This window comes from Convolutriloba macropyga, chromosome 9 (assembly GCF_964194025.1).
Source record: "Convolutriloba macropyga chromosome 9, txConMacr16.3, whole genome shotgun sequence".
Taxonomy (NCBI): domain Eukaryota; kingdom Metazoa; phylum Xenacoelomorpha; order Acoela; family Convolutidae; genus Convolutriloba; species Convolutriloba macropyga.
The window spans coordinates 41355215-41373055 of record NC_134476.1 but is presented as its reverse complement, the minus strand read 5'-3'; the positions used below and the strand labels follow the sequence as shown (position 1 = coordinate 41373055).

General features: G+C 36.5%; 1 protein-coding gene across 8 annotated transcripts in view; it reads left to right on the top strand.

The window, feature by feature from the left end:
- LOC142345788 (uncharacterized) overlaps positions 1-17841 on the top strand; it is a 97672-nt gene extending 79831 nt beyond the window's left edge. For all 8 annotated transcript variants that reach the window (XM_075398137.1, XM_075398140.1, XM_075398134.1 and 5 more), the window contains 4 exons: positions 9284-9597; positions 9853-9994; positions 16291-16444; positions 17050-17841. In XM_075398137.1, the coding sequence (XP_075254252.1) occupies positions 9284-9597; positions 9853-9994; positions 16291-16444; positions 17050-17481 (1042 nt within the window). In that variant the 3' untranslated portion in view covers positions 17482-17841. The remainder of the gene's footprint in view (positions 1-9283; positions 9598-9852; positions 9995-16290; positions 16445-17049) is intronic.

Sequence of the window (17841 nt, the reverse complement as noted above, 5' to 3'; positions counted from 1 at the left end):
TCTGCTCCACATCATTTTGACCTAAAAACTTTGTTTTCACGCATTTCACTTCCTGTTTCAAATACAGTCAAACAAAATTACCGATTAAAAAAGACGCTCCACCAATAGTGCTCTTCGAGTCGTAAAAAAGACAGCGCCCCAATACAATTCAAATTCTCTGAATTGTAAAAAAAAAAGAGAAGGCCAATGATAGCCTCAGCTATTGCTTTGCGGCTATTAAAAATCATCTAAATAAGAAGTTTTCAATAATTAGATATGAACTTGAACATGCTTATTTCCAAATAAGTGAAAGAACAAACTGCTATTATAATCAACCTCAAAAATACGGGATTGAAGGTTTTTGTTTGAAAAATTTGTTCCGCCCTAGTCCACTTTGAAGTTGGCTGAACTGGCGACTTGGGCGGACAAGCCCACGAAATTAAGAAATAAACTTAGACAAAATGAAAAGTAGTCTCAAATTTTATGCTTTAACCTGTAAGTATAAGCAAAGTATTGCGAAATTGAACAGAAAGATTTTTTTGGCAATTTTTATCGGAAAAATTGTTTTATGATAAATCAAAATGACCTCATTTTACATAACTTGATTTTCGATTATTTCGGCGTTTAATTGCGGGGTGATTTTACGTTAATCATTTGTTTTTTTTTTCTGTAAACTAAAAATTAGCTGTAACTTGCCTATAATGTTCAATGTAGCAAAATTTAACAAAATTTAATATAAAATGCAAACTTGCTAACTGCTATCGAATGGGTGGTATATTAATGAGACTTTTTAATCCGGAAAACGATAATAAACAATTAAACTATATTGTAAAGTTTTTCACATTAAAGAACCGAGTTTCATTCAAAATTTATTGTCTTTTTTAATCATTTTTTTGTTTATTATTGAGCTTTTGTGAAAAAATCTGAAATACTGAGCCTACATAATTCATATGGTGGTGACGTTTTCAATGTTCGTGCAAGTTCTTAGCCAGTTCTTTTGAAACAAATTTCATTCAAAGCCAAATCTTTTAGTAAACAACTGTAACTTCAATGCAGAAACCTAATTATAGTTTGGTGTTGAAACTTGTCCTACGACTCTGATATTTCATTGGGTTACTGAATTGTGTCCAAAAGCAGGTCAGCGATTAGGTGGAGACCTCCTATTTTAGATAATATCATTTGGTTGTTCTTAGTTTTTCTCATTTTTTTTCTACTAATGAAAAAAGAATATGAGACTGACATGAAATAAAATAAAATGAAGCCGACGCAAAAAAGAAGTAATTATTTGTTTGCAAAATTCAAAGACGCCCCTTGCCCTCTATCTCTGGGTCAAAAACTTCATGATAAAAAAATTTATGGTTTTTAGGTTTAAAATTGCAACTAAACACTCTTGCAACTAAACTTTGTTTTTTTGAGTTCACAGGAATTTTTTTTCTTTTCTGGGGACTAGATACATCGAGCAGCACTCAGAAATGATGAAAAGTCATATCAAGATTTGTCAAAACATTGTCAAGAGGTGTGAAGAATATTTCTTGCCACAAAATGTTTGTATTTCAAGTTCTTGCAAAAGATGTCAGGATCATGCTTGTCTTACCAAGGTTTATCAAATTTGGATTCACTGGGTTAGGTATTTTCTAGATCTTTATAGCAGTTATTTCGTGTAGAAAGTTACCAAATTGAACCATAGCCATTAAAATCTGTAAAATGTATCCATAAGAGCTCGAAAACATTAATCGGATTTGATTTTTGTGATTTTGAATGGATATAATATTAGTGAAATTTTGAAGGCAAAAACGCTGACTAAAAAGCTGACAACAGTTTTTGCACATTTGTGGATCCACAAATGATGAACAACTGCCAAGACAACTGAAATATAATTTCAGGAACAAAATTGAACCTCAATTAAACCCATATGGTCTTCTTGAAAACAATTAACTGATTTCGTACAATTCACGTCATTTCGTTCAAAGTCAGTTCATTTGAAAAAATGTTGAAAATTTTGTAAATCTAATTTTATAATGAATTTCCTTCGAGCAAGAAACTCTTGCAAAAATATAGAGTCTACTCTACATTTGGTTGCTGTACATTTACTGATCCCATGGAAATCGGCACTAAAATACGAGCCCAAAAGTTTCGATTGGCGGGGATAATCTAACATTCTAAGCAATATTGTCGCATTTGAATAGTGAAATCATGCGTTTAAGGGCTGTGTGATACGTATGGATACCTAAATATATATCGAAACCTGTATGTGCACTAAATTATTTACCCTCTATATCTATAATTATATCATGTGTTTTATAACTAAAAGTTATGACTTCTATTTATTCACCTATATTAATATTCTCGTTAGTCTACTAAATTATTTCATATTTTGTTCATACCAGTTTATTAATAGTCATCATAATTTCATTTAGTCAATCTGAATTCAAGTTACTCTGCAAACGCTCTTCATAATCCTAAGTTAAACTTAGCAGTGGATCCGCGTCGCGTTTCCAATAATCAGAATTCGTAATACACAGTTAGTTGTGTATCCGCCCTGCACTTGCTACTACATTCTTAAGACAAAGCATTCGCAACGGGAATCCTAAATTATTCAATAAGATAAGATATAACATGGCGCAGTCAGCGACAAAGGACAGCGGCAAATCCCCACTTGGAATTCAACCTTTTTGGGAAAAGGCGACACTAGAACCTCCAATTCGCTGGGAGTTTTGGAGAATACAATTGAAACTCGCAATCCTCGCTAGAGAGGGAATTGAAGTGGACCTTCTCTTGGTGGACCCTCCAGAACATGTTCTCTTACCTCCTGAGCCAGCATATGAGGACGCAGTTGACAACCCGACGGCACAATCAGAGCGAGATCGACGTACCCGCAATGAGCAGGCAAAAACAGCGTGGAAAAATCAATGTCAACGTGTCATTACAGTCGGCGTACTTTGTGGTGACAAACCGTGGAAGTTATGTGATCGAAAAGCATCCTCTTTGATGTACTTGAGCTTAGGCATGGAAGGGCGGCGCGTGTTCAACTCAAAAAATTCAACCATCAACCTCGCAACAATCTCAACGAAGGATATTTGGGATGTTCTGAAAACAACTTTCGTTCGGATCCATAATATAACCTTCGATAGATACCTCTTCCTCACACGAAAACAGCAAAAGGGAGAACCTATTGAGAAGTGCTATGGACATCTCAAAGAACTTTCGGAAAACTGTGATCTAGGAGATAAAGGGGACACTATCATCCGGGACGTCTTTATCGCAAGTATGCAAAATGATGACATTCAGAAGGAACTTCTTAAAGAAACAGTAGACCCGGAAAAAGCATTGGCAATAGCAATTAATATTGAGATGGGTACACTCAACCAACTAAAAATGAACGCAAGCAAAACCGAGTCACAGTCAACGGTTAACCAAGTACAACGGACACGTATCGCGAATGCTACCCCTTTTTCCAATATGAACACAACAGCACGGAAGAAGCCTACAACCTGTCATTTCTGTGGATCTAATAGGACCTCCGACCACCGTAATAAATGTCCCGCTCGGGGAAAAAGATGCAATAACTGTGGTATTGAAAACCACTTCGCAAAGGTTTGTCGCAAACCTAAAGATCCCAATTCGTACCCAAAACCTAAACCGCGGGTCAATAACGTAGAAAAAGACGATCAAACGGAAGACGTCAATCAAATTTCGGCCAATTTTGATCCCGATTTGGAGTCAAACTATTCTTCAGATGAAGATAACTGTGTAGCAGTAATATCTTCAACAGATTCCGCAACTTCGGTGGACGCAACCAATCTCCCTGTAACTCTCGGCAATACATCAACAAATGTTTTGGCGGATTCGGGCAGCGTATGCACAATAATAAATGAATCCTTGGCGAACTCAATCATTTCCCATGACCCAAAATCGAAGTGGATACGCGAAGCGAATCCTAAACAATTGAAAACATTTTCAAATGAACCTATTCATACGGTGGGCATTCTCCAAACTTCAATTCAAAGCAGCAATTGGTACGCGAATCCAATCGAAATTCAAGTAGTGGCGGATGGACATCGTTCTCTATTGGGTAGAGATTTGTTTCCACCTCTTGGACTTTCAATACATCAATCAAGTAATCATGTAACAATCAATCAGGTAGATCAAGAATATTGCCCAATCAAAAAACATATTGCTATTGATTATCCCGACCTAATCTCCAGAATTGGTAAGTCCAAAGTACATACAGTTCGTTCAAAATTCCACAAACATTATACCCCATCACACCAAAAAGGCCGCCGTGTTCCTATAAATTTATTAGACAAGGTATCCGCTGAGCTAAAGAAACTTTCTGAACAAGGACACATTGAAAAATTACAAGAATGTTCGGATAAAAACTTCATTTCTCCTATTGTAATTACGGTCAAAAAGGACAAATCTGTAAAATTAGCTCTTGATTCGAAAATATTAAACAAAGCGATCCACAAAAACAAGTAACAAATGCCAAACATAGATAGTCTCATCGATTCAATTTCACAACATATTAATAACTCAAATCTGGGAGATAACGTCTATTTTTCAACAATCGATTTAAAATATGCCTATAGCCAACTAAAGCTGCATCCAGATACCGCACGTCATTGTAATTTTAATATCATTTGCGGCGAAGCAACAGGTACGTATCGTTTTAAAACGGGATTTTATGGCCTTACGGATATGCCGGCCGAGTTTCAAAAGGCAATGGATTACACATTGGTTGGGCTGACTAACACATACTGTTTTCTGGATGACATAATCGTAGTTAGCAAAGACACCCAGGAATCGCACCTCAAATACGTATACAAATGTCTCCAAAAACTTGAAGCGGATAACCTTAGAATTAATTTAAGCAAATGCCACTTCGCAAAACATCAAATAAATTGGCTTGGTTTTACATTCTCACAAAGTGGTGTTAAACCTATCGAATCTAAAACAGCGGCAATTGCGGAAATCAAAGCCCCAAAAACATTGAAACAATTACGGTCATTTTTAGGTAGCGTTCACCATCTAAGCAAATTTATACCTAATCTTGCCAAAATATGCCACCCTCTTCGACCTTTATTAAAGAAAAACGAAAAAATTATTTGGAATGAGAATCATCAATTACATTTTGAACATATCAAAACTGTTATCGCAAACGCTACAGAAAATACTCATTTTAGTCTAACACTGGAAACGCGCATCAAATGCGATGCATCCCGCCAAGGCTTAGGCGCTGCGCTTGAACAATTAGATTGTGAAGGACGGAAAACAATAGCGTTTGCATCTCGTTTTCTTAATAGCAATGAAGAACGCTATAGTGTAAATGAACTCTAATTACTTGGGGTGGTTTGGGCCATTGAATATTTTAAATATTATCTATTTGGAAAAACTTTCACAGTTTTAACAGATCACAAAGCACTTCCTTCAGTCTTAAAATCACACCGCTCTAATAAATCCTACAACAGTAGATTAACACGATGGATTGACCGTTTGTTACCATTTGATTTTAACATCGAACATATTCCTGGTACCAGAATGGGGTTGGTTGATTATATTTCGCGACAACCAAATCAGAACGCTAAAAGTGTCAATCAATACGATGATGAATTTATGGTAGCAACAATTTCCCGTATTCGCGACGCGATTACATCTTTATTTAGTAACGCGAATAAAATTCCTTTCCAAAAGCGGCACATAACTAGTAATTATAAGCAACAAATACACCCGACGCGCGTCCACTCTTGCAAACCTGCTAAAATTAGCGCGCATAATTCAAATGCCTCAATTAATCCATTCATTCCTCGAGCACAAGTAAACAATTACAATTCTGAATTCATTTCTAACTTTAATTGCCGTGCAAATCAATTGCTTCAATCTGATATCACACTCGCATCGCGAATCCAGTCGCAAAATTCTAATTGCCATTTGATAGCTAGCTCCACACAGCAAGTACTTCACATCAACATGTCAGCAAAAGAGGCACCACAAAACAATCCACCAACTTCACCACACACCCCAAGAGTGACATTCCGCACCCAATCCACCCCCATCTCATCTACAAGAGCCGGACCCAGCAACACCCAAGCATCATCATCACCCGAGGAATATGACATCGAGCTCTCTCGGGAAGAGGTATTTGAAAACAACCTCAACCAGCTCTTCGCTAAATCTTTCCTGGCGGTCCTCACGAGCAAAGACGCGGTGTTGAAAGAGATCCGCGATTGTGTAATGCAGGATGATGAGGTCCGTTGTAAAGAAGTGAGCACATACATCCACTCCTTTTGGAAGGACTTACACGTGAAATCTGGGTGTCTGTGTGTTGACCAACGCGTGGCCATTCCAAACTCTATTAAGGAGGCGGTGCTCGAATCCATCCACATGACGCACCCGGGTAGTTGGGGGATGATCTCTCTCTCTCTCTCTCTCTCAATATGCATGGTGGCCCTACATGCATCGGGAAATTTTAGCAAAAACATCTGATTGCGTCCCGTGTACGGATATTGGTAAGAATCTGAAACCTATCATACCAAAATCTAAATGGCATCCACACAAAGCTTGTCAAGAACCAAACGAAGAAATACAGATTGATTTTGGGGGTCCGATAATTAATGATAAAGATAAAGACATTTATTTATTAACATGTATTGACCGTTACTCAAAATGCCCAACTGTTAGAGTATTCGACAATGCTAATGGGGTAAACGTAGTAAAATTTCTTCGTGATTATGCATATACTCATGGAATCCCGCGAACAATACGCTTAGACCAAGCAACTTGTCTTGTAGGTAAACAAGTTACAAACTATTGTAATGAACATAATATCGACATTCTCGACGCTCCGGTCGGTGAACATAGAGCTATTGGATTGGTGGAGCGAATGATCCAAACAATTAAAAGACGTTTATCTTGCATGAAAGCCGAAAATAAAGATACATTTTCAACAGCTAAAGCAATAAAACAAATAGTCTCTGATTTACGATTAACTAAACAGAAAACAACAACGATAACATCTTTTGAAGCTCATTTCGGTCGTCCTGCAAATAATCCTTTAAGTAATATCAGCACACTTCCATCAAGTCAAAATCTAATTTATGAAAAAATTGTTAATCACTATTTAGATGCTGAAACAGTTTCTGCGGAGGATTTGCTGGACGAAAATGGATGGATCAGTGCCAACAGAAGTGACATTGAAATAGAGCAAAAGATGTGCCAGGCCTCCTTAGATGCAGGTCAACGCTATCGGGAATCCGACAATAAAGAGTCCCGTTTTATTACTCATCCGCAGATCACAGACCCTATACCCAGGACAGAACAGTCCCTTAATGTCAAACTGGCTCGAAAATTACCACAAAAGAAACGAGCAAAAAGACAACTGGCGGGTCTCTACGAAGTACTAAAGCCTGGATCCTTCGTCACCAAATCGTCACCAACAACGACGATAATCAATGAGCCTGGCAGAACCCCAGTGAAAGTCCGAGATAGTGATCTCGCAAAATTTGGAACTAAAGCAGAAAGATCCACCAACTTGTGGGTATATGCCCAGCGATGCCCTGCTCCCTACGAAAAGACCACAGAATTCAAGATCGCGAAGCATAGTGACGATCTTAAGAAACAGAAGAGGGGCGAAATCAAAATTAGACATCGACAACGTGACACTACATCGGTAGTATCATCTGTAAACTCGAACGTATCGCGTGCGCTAACGGTACGCAAGCCGACCAAACCACAGTTCAAAAGACGCCTTAATTTCCTCACAGCAGATATTCAAGAAGATGTACCAGCTCAAAACCAGCCCCTCATTTCGATTGTTCCGGCTCCACCTACACCTGCATCACAAGTACCCCCCGCACAGACACAAGACGACCAAACAAAAGGCCGCAAGCGCAATCGACCCCAATTCTATGGCTTCACAGATGCCGACATTTCCCCTACAAGTTCTCTGGCTTCATCAAGTTCTGCTCAACCAAAGAAACGCAAGAATAAAAAAGAGAAGAAACGATCAAAACAGACGGATTCGGTGGTAGCTCTCATCCAAACGGCCGAACAATCTAGAATCCCGTCACCACCCCGACCCGACTTACAATTGGGACAAGTTTCACCACCGGACCCTAGAGTTAGATATTTTGAATATGAGCAAGAACGGGAAATGTCGGTTTGGGATGCAGAGAACGAAATTTAAGTCCAAAAACTCAGCAAAACTGTCTTAAACTACATTCATTTATTTAGTCTTGTTCCCGCTCCTCTGATCCAAATTTAATCTTAATTTTACTTTTAATTGATTACAGTTCATCTTCAATTGTTAGCCTTTAATTTATTTCAGTATTCGCCCTGCGAATCCATTTATTTCTGTGTGTGCATTTAAATTATTCAGTATAATGTATTCACTTTACATGTTGAAAATTTGACGCGTATTCGCTTTACACTTACACAATTATTTAACAATAGTAGTACCCCTACATTTTGAGTTAAGTTATGTTCATCTCATTCAATTTCATGCTTTGTGTTGATACTAAAAAAGTGTAAATACATTAAAATTTTTTTTGTCACGAGGGAAATGTGATACGTATGGATACCTAAATATATATCGAAACCTGTATGTGTACTAAATTATTTACCCTCTATATCTATAATTATATCATGTGTTTTATAACTAAAAGTTATGACTTCTATTTATTCACCTATATTAATATTCCCGTTAGTCTACTAAATTATTTCATATTTTGTTCATACCAGTTTATTATTAGTAATCATAATTTCATTTAGTCAATCTGAATTCAAGTTACTCTGCAAACGCTCTTCATAATCCTAAGTTAAACTTAGCAGTGGATCCGCGTCGCGTTTCCAATAATCAGAATTCGTAATACACAGTTAGTTGTGTATCCGCCCTGCACTTGCTACTACATTCTTAAGACAAAGCATTCGCAACGCGAATCCTAAATTATTCAATAAGATAAGATATAACAGGCTGGAAGAATGGCAAGATGGTGGTCAGAAGAAACTGTACTTGCAAATGCAAAAATTCCCTTCATTTCTCACCTTTATAAATCTTACTACCAAACTTCAGATAAGCCTTGATCAATCAACTGGCGTTTTTACTATAAAATTCCGCCAAATGAACTCTACTTTTAGCTCTTAGTCATCAATAAATTTAAAATCTTGGTTCACAGGTGATCATTGTTGTTATTATCAGTTCACTTCGAATCATCAAAGGAATCACTCTCGCGACGACCCATATGATAAACCATATAGTTGCTAAATTTCCTCCAATTAAGTGTTAAGAATAACTATTCTCTTTCTTAAGACGCGACAGTGTGCGAGCATTCAGTGGAGTCACAGTGCCGGAGATCCTGGTGGCTGCCACCTTCCGGGGCATGTGGATAAAGGCATCCAGCATCAACGAGATCCAGGCGAAGAAACTGGAGTGGTTGAGGAAGAAGAACGTGAAGAGGGAAAGAAGGGCAGCTCTAAAAAACCCTCGTATCTGGGTGTATGGGTTGATCACACTTCTGTTGAGGGCTGCATTTGCAATGATACTCGTGTACATTCCCACCAAACAACTCATAATCAATGAACACGTCATCACCATCGGCGTATTCTCAACAATGTTCTGCTTAGGTATATCTGTACAATGGTGGCCGCCGTATTAGCCGGCAGGGCGCTTAGCCGACAATCAAAAAATGAGAAAATTAGCCGACAATTCAATTAAAATGAGCAATAAAATTTATTCTGAAGCTGTGATTGGCCAACTTAAAAAACTAGCGTAACAAACGTCTATTCGTGGTCGCAAGCTATTGCAGAATCTGTACTTCCACTCACTTAATAATTGACTCCCAGTCCGTTATTTATAAATCGCCAGTGTTGTGTTGGTAGGATTTGGTGCATTGATTGGCCGAGTGTTGCTGGGGGTGGTGGCAGACTGGGAGCAATGTGACAGAGTGTATCTCAACTTCTTCTGCTGTCTCTTAGCTGGTCTCATCTCCATTCTCAGGGGATCCCCACTACACCTGGACAGGTACACCCCCCATGACACACTCACCCGGGTTAAGGTGTCAGCACATTTTGATATCTATATTTAGTACACAATTTTTTTAAAAAACAAGTAAATTGAAAACATAACCCGGGGGTTAAATATTACAAGTTTAAAATTATATATACAAAATTAGTACAATGTTAAAAATCAAAATTAGTGGTTCCGTTTTTTAAAGGTAAAAATAACTTTTGAAGCCACCAACGTTCCTTTCCAACGGTACAAGTTTGAATTGTTGGAGCAGATCCTGTTTTAACATGCGTTTAAACTTTGAGCGTGATCTGATAGTCCGGACTTCACGCGGAAGTTTATTCCATTTTTGGATGCTTCTTTTTTGTAATGATCGACTGCTCGACCTTAGGAGAATTAGCTGTTCAGTTCTGTTGTTTTTTTCTTACTAAGACATTACCACTCAGAGAAAAACTCTCAGTGCCATCTGATTTCAATAATGAAATATCATTCCTAAGTTTTGAAACGCTCATCTGGTTTATTAAAAGTTCTGCAGGCAAATTGTTAGATTTTACTAAGAGATCTGTAGATCTCTCAAACTTTTTTCTCATATAGCAAACTTTAATTCCCCAATTGATTTGTCGATTAATTCGCTGCATTTCAGAGAATTTCAAATTTTGAAAAAATAGAGCACTGAACGTTAAATGAGAAAGGACTAGGGATTTGAATAGCATCAATCGTGCTTTCAGAGGTAACCGATAACGTTTAAGATATATGGATCTAATCGCTGTGGCCATATTTGACAGGACTTTGTTGAGTTGTACATGAAAATTTAAATTAGAATCAATCATTATACCCAAGTATCTGCAGTGATTTTGTGGCTTAATTTCTTGTCCCCGATAAACTATTGGATTAAAATTTTCATTTTCTTTCGAGACGCAAAGAATTTCAGTTTTACCGGTATTCATGGTTAATTTGTTTTCCTTTAGATAATTATCTGTTTTCTTTTCTCCAGTATTTCAGAAACAGATTTTTCCAGTTCGCTGACATTGTTTCTGCTAAAATGGAAACATGTGTCATCAGCAAATTGAATTATGTCGAAGTTTCCTTGTACCTTTTCTCGAAAATCATTAATGTAGAGAAGAAAAACTAGTGGCCCTAAAACGGTTCCCTGTGGAACACCATTTGTTTCCAACCATTCTGAGTAAACATCATTTATCTTAACACACTGCTGTCTGTTTTTAGGAAACAAAGCAAATAAATCAACTGCACTTTCTGAAAAACCGTAAGCTTCAATCTTTTTGAGAAAAATTTCGTGCGATATTGAATTAAATGCTTTAGCTAGATCGATAAAAACGGCAACTGAAATTTTTAAGTTATCATAGTTTTCTTGTAAAGCTTCGATTAAGTGTAGAAGACTTATGTTTTTCAAATCCAAACTGTGTACCGTTCAAGATTTTTTCTTTTTGCATAAATTCGTTAATGTGATTGAGAAGTATACGCTCAAAGAGTTTTGCAAACATTGGAGTAATTGAGATAGGCCTTTAGTTCTCACAAATTTTCACATCCCCTTTTTTGTAGAGCGGACTAATGAAAGCAAGTTTTAAATTTTCCGGGAAAATATTTTGACTAATGCATGTGTTAAAAACAAACTGCAAATGGGTTCCAATTGCAAACTTTGCTGCCTTGATTGCCCAAGCATTAAAAACGCCTGGACCCGGAGACTTATTGTTGTCGAGTGAATCAATGGCATCATAGAGTTCCTTTAGTGTAACTGTTCTGAAGCAAAACTTTTCCCTAACTTCTATGCGAGAAATATTTGGAGCGCTCACATATTGTCCATTGTATAAGCCTAGTTTTTGAAAACTTTATTGAGACAATTCGCAATATCAAGTTCAATGTTGCTGTCATTATAATTCGCTGTCATTATTAATTCTGTCATTTAATATTTTTTGCTGTCATTTAATAATTCGCTGTCATTATTAAGAATGAGGATGATTACTGAAAATTATTAAACTAAGATTTATAATTTCTGATCACAATTCACCGCAATTTCAGCTCAATTGTCACCAAACTTTAGGCCCGATTTGTTTTCCATATGAAGCCACCAGTTCTTCAGCGCATTTTACACATCCATGTTGTAGACGTGGCTGATACCATAGCTTTAAAACTCTGAGGCCATGAACACTTTATCTTGGAACTTTGATTTTGAGAAACGTAGTTTGCAAAACTTTGTAGCTAATAATCTTGCACATATTTACTCAAGACCAAACTTAATCAGTGTAAGTTAGAGTGAAATGTGGCTCAAATTTATTTAACAACGCTAAAGCGAAAAGCTTTACAAAGTCATCTTGTTTACAAAGTCATTCTTGTAAGAAATACTATGAATGAAACAAAGAGGATATTGTAAATGAAATTAAAATGATAGCAGTAAAAAAAACGAGCAAAAGATTTTGCTATTTTGCGTTCACTATAAACAATTCGACGTTTGGAAGAATCAAGTGGGGTTTTCAGCAGGCAAAACATATAGGTAATTAAATATAAGAAAAAGAAAAACTAAATTCGCTTTTTTTAAACACTTGTCCGCCTTTTCGCTTTGGATTTCTCCACGAAATTAGAAAAGTATTTGCTCGCTAGCTAACAATAAACACCAACATTAAAAGAAAAAGCAGTAGATGCAATAAATGTTCATGAAAAGCTTTATTGCGGTAGAACACAAAGCAAACTGTGTATGGAGAATGAGATTCACCAATTGTTTATTTTTTCGGAGCAAAGATTCAAGATTATCAGAACTCGATTTGTTTAAAGTTTAATCCTGCAAAATATTGAATTTTCTGTGCATGAACCAAAAACGTTAAACAACCAGATAAAATTAAACAGCAAAGGGCGATTAAAAAACATGTACGAAAAAAAGAGACTTTACTGTTGTTCAATTTTTGTTTGTTTGTTATTACAGTAGAAAACTAATGTATCAAAACCCATTGACAATGAATTGGGAGAAAAAACGCATGAATTTCTAGAAGTGCCTTTTTTTGAAGATGAAATCCGGTTTGGTGTTTTTGAAGCAATATAAGCATTCTTTTCAGTTTTCATATTCAATTTGCACCACTCAGCTCAGATATATCTGGTAATGATACTGAGAAAACTCAAAGTGTCCACTGGAAACACCAAAGCTATAAAAAGCATGTATTGAGAGTTTTTGTAAATTAAAAACTCGTAGACAAAAATTTGTCAATAAGATATATCAATAAAAATGTCGTGGACATTCAATAAGTTAAAAAGTCCGAAGGAGGATTTTTGAGGATAAAAATTGAGTAATGAACTAAGTTTGATAATTGAGACAGATAGAATAGGCAAATTAATTGTTGGAACTATAGCTAAGACCCAACTGAAATGAACAAAAAATCACAAAATTGACTGAAACTTATCAAAATTCATAGGTTTGGGGAAAAAGTTTCGAACTGATTATTAATATAAGACAAGCAATGAAAATGAGGAAAGACCAATCAATTTGATTTAATAACAAAACATCACGCAACGGGATTACTGGTAATCGTTGGAACTAATAAGCACTTAACATATACTAAATACTGAATGTCTCTTGAACTAAATAACATCAAAATGACAGTTTTTCAGACGGGAAAAGTTATCAACCCCTTTCAGCAAATCTCTAAAACCATGTTTTCTGACTCAGAATTGACCTCCAATTGTAATTTGTGTTCCCTAGAGAACTATATACGCCATGACAAAAACAGCGAGCACTTCACAGTTTCAAGAAGCTTGCTATTTCTTTTTATATGAAGCAAAGAAAAGAAAACCTAACAGTTCTTCTGCACTCTCAAAAAAGCTTCATAAAATTATCAGAAACATTGTACTTATGGATAAACTCGCTCAAACTAAAAAGATTCCAACCGGCAGCTTTCAATATGAATTGGTTAAGGATGGCTGAAACTCAACAAAGTATCTAAAGATTTCGCGACTTTCTTTATCTGTTTTTTTTCAGAATTTCTCTAAAATAAAAAATAAAAAGGATTACTGCTGTTGTCCAAGTTCTCACAAACGTCATTAAAATGTTTTTCTAAAGGAGAAATGAAGCAGCAGACGAAAAACATGCAAGTACTTGTATAAAAAAAAGTTGTGCATCAACCATCAGTTCTACCATTTCCTGAAGTTACCAAACCACGTAAAAACGGAACCCCAATTATCTTGAACAAACAAATACATCAGATGAGTTGCATGTTGTGAGCAATCTTGTACGCGCACTATGGTACTAATACGTTAGGCCGAAATGTTTTAAATGAAACGAGATGTTACAAATTGTTGATAAAAACAGATAGGGTTTTGTACCCTCAGGCCCAGGAAAAACATTCAGTAGAACGCAAAACTGCGCAAGAACAAGAACAAACAAGAAAAATAAAACGCTAGAGTGGAGGAGTTGGTTCTCACTGAAACAAGATTTATTGGTATTAAGCATGTTTGTTGTGAAAGAACATAGTTGCTTAGCTGCAGTGGAAAAATCTGCGAAAAATAACTAAAATTGTTATTGGAGAGGATAATAAATTTCTGGCTAGTAACAGCGCTACTGGGAAGCAGATAGTGTAGCCTTGTTTGGTTGAAGACGTTCATTGATTGAATTTTGGATACATGTAGATAGATTGATTTAATTGGTTTCAATTAATGTGAATCATTTGTTAGTATCAGACAGAAACGTCCCCTGGATTTATGAGTTTTCTCAAGTATGTTTTTGTCCAAAGATTTACTAATTTTTGATATTACATTTGTTGATTAATAATTCAATTGTCCGGAACCAATTTTTAAACAGCTGAGAGAACAACTTTTTGTGGACAGAATAGTACACACCCAACAAGTAGAACCACCAATCAAAATTTTCAAAATTTTTTTTAAAGTTTTGGACGGTAGCTAGTCCCCAGCTGGAAGCCTTCTAACGGCCAGATAATAAAATTCTGAGAACGCAGTATTTTGCTGAACAATATAACAAATGTAGTTCTGAAAATTAATGAATTATTTAGAAACCAACCAGAAATCATTTCTCTTGCTCTCGGAGCAATTGTCGATATTTGTTTATATTCAAAAAATATATAGCAGTGTAATAAACAACAAATGGTTGATCCAAAACGGAAACGCAACACTCATCTTGCCCCGCAATGCCAGCTTGGAAGAAATACAGTCGAATTAAATTATAAAAGTCTCAATGAGGTGAACGAAATGGAGTTTCTTAAGAAAAACAGACTATTTTTAAAACTACTAAAAGGAGGACGTCATTTATTAAAAAAGGACACCAGCAGAAGACAAAAACTATCACAAAATACTCGAAGCACAGAAAAGATATTTCTGTATTACGAAACTTCGTATCAGAAAATTGAGTTGTCTGCTACTAAATTTTTTTGAGGTCACCACGAACACTCAGCTGTAAGTTTTAGCATAATAAATTCATATTTGCGAATATCACTTAACAAACACTGGTTAGCCAGGCAAAGCTTGTTGCAATCTACAGAAACTTTGTTATTCCTCACAGCTGATGGTCAAGATTAACGTTTTCCTAAAGGCCAACTACTTGACAATCTGTGTGAACTATACGCGAAACAAATCTTTTGACGGGCAATTTCCAGGTTTTTATAAAAAAAGAACTTCATCTTTTGGTTACCGCTTTTTATACGAAACAAGAGAGTTTCATGCAAAAGGATCTACTTTGCTCAATAATTCAAACAAGCATAATTGTCGTCTTTATTTGTTCTGTATAAATAATGATTTAAGCCTTTTCATGGATACAAAACTTAAGGTAAAGCTGGAAATTTATCTTGAAAATTTTCAAGGTCTCTTGAACTCTTCAACTGCTCAATTCATATTTAGGTGCAAAATCAGTTGTAGTCTTTGGCGGCAGTTGCCGGCTACAATACTTCCTTATGCTGTTCACTTAACACAGCCAAGATGAATCATGTGTTTTTGAAATACCGCATATTTCGTTTGTGTATGGTCATCTAATAATTCTTGTCACATTTTCTAAATAATTCACCTCATTCGTTGACAATTATTGCGTAGAAATTCCCTATAACTGAGCAAGTGCTCCTCAAGAAAATCGAGAAATTGTAAAGGCTATTTCAGAATAAAGACGTGGGTTAATGGTTTTGCAAATTTTTGAAAGGTTTTCCAAATTTTACAGGCCACCCTAGTGTAATAAAGGAGTGGTTGTCGCTAGAAGAGCAAACCGTGTATTATGTCAGGATAGTTGGCTATTTCATTTGATCATTTACATTGCTGAACTTTGTTTGTTGTTTGAAATTTTTATTTTTGTTGTACTGAGTTGTTTGTAGGGACCGTGAGATGTTGCAGAGAGGACTGTCTCTGTCGGTGGCATTTCTGAGTGCCACTTCCTTCCTCCTCTACTCAGTCCACCTCATCCACATCATCCCTGGAAACCAACACGAACACATCACCTTCATTCTCAGAATCATGGACACCTTCCAGGTACCACACAACACACACTCCCATTCACTACACACTACACAGCCATACCTGATAGAACCTTATTTGGAAATGTTAATACAAAGTTTCATCAAAAGATTGTTTTAAGTATAACCAGGTGCAACTGGTTAAATAAATCTACGCACTCAGTTATAATTATTTTACAGTTATTAAAATCATCTTTTTATGTACAATTTGCACAGGTTTGATTCATTCGCAATTTATTACAAAATTACGAAATAAAGGACCTGCTCGGAACCACCACCCCCCCCCCCCCAAAAAAAATAAAAATAAAATGAAATAAAAAAACCTGAGTGGGCAGATAACTTTTACGCCGTCCATGTGCTATTTTTTAAAAAATAAGCTATTGTTGGGGGCATTAGAAAACACTGGGGACCGAAATAGAATAGATCCTGTTCTGGTTTTTCTAGTGTTTTATATGTAGATAAACGGTAAAGATCGTCTTAAGCTTGACCCATGAAAAGATTTTTCCTCAACTTTAAGTAGCAAGCTCGCCTGTGTAATTTTATTTAATAAAATGTTCTCCCCGCACTGTAATTTTTGAGTCTATTCATAATTATAGGCCTAAACCAGGGGATTTGTTGCAGGCACTGGGCTATGTGATAGGACCAGTGATAGCTGGACTCCTCTTCAGCCAACAGAGTCCGGGTAGAGATGACGAGTGGATTCTCAGTGTGACTGGACTTTTCCTGTCTGTGGGCGCATTTCTGCTGATCCTCGTAAGCAAGTGGCTTCCCCCACCACCACCCTCCTCACCCCCTGACAACATGAGTGAGGGGGGATACTGTGGAATTGGTAGTACTATGTCTATGGCAGGAGACGATCATACCAGACATGTTACAGATGACCTTAATGATCACAGCAAAGTCCAAATTTCTTTATCTGGCGATTCCGCATCCGTTTCTCCCTCGGCTACACCCCCAAGCAGTTCTGGAATTTTTTCACGCGGCACCAAACGATTCCACCGTAGTTATAATAAAGACAGTAATCAGAAAAGCGACCAACAAGACAATCAATAAAACATGTGTGATTATTGTTGTGAAACTTACCATAACCAGACCATAATCCAACTTACCATAAAACAGACCATAATCCATTGCCCGGAGACTCGAGACCATATAACGCAACAGTGGGCTGAGAAAGAAAAGACAGCTGAATGAATTCTAATTAAAAATTATTCAGAAGTACACCTCCCCACCCCGTTTTCCTGCTACTTCATTCCAATCTCAATTTGTCTCCTGAACAATTATATCACACGGGTAGCAGTTGATTAATTTGAAACAAACGTGCAATTTTGATGTCAATTGAACAGTTCCTTTCTCCATGTTGTTTCGTTAGCACAATTTGCAATATAGTATTAATTTGAATATCAACAGAAA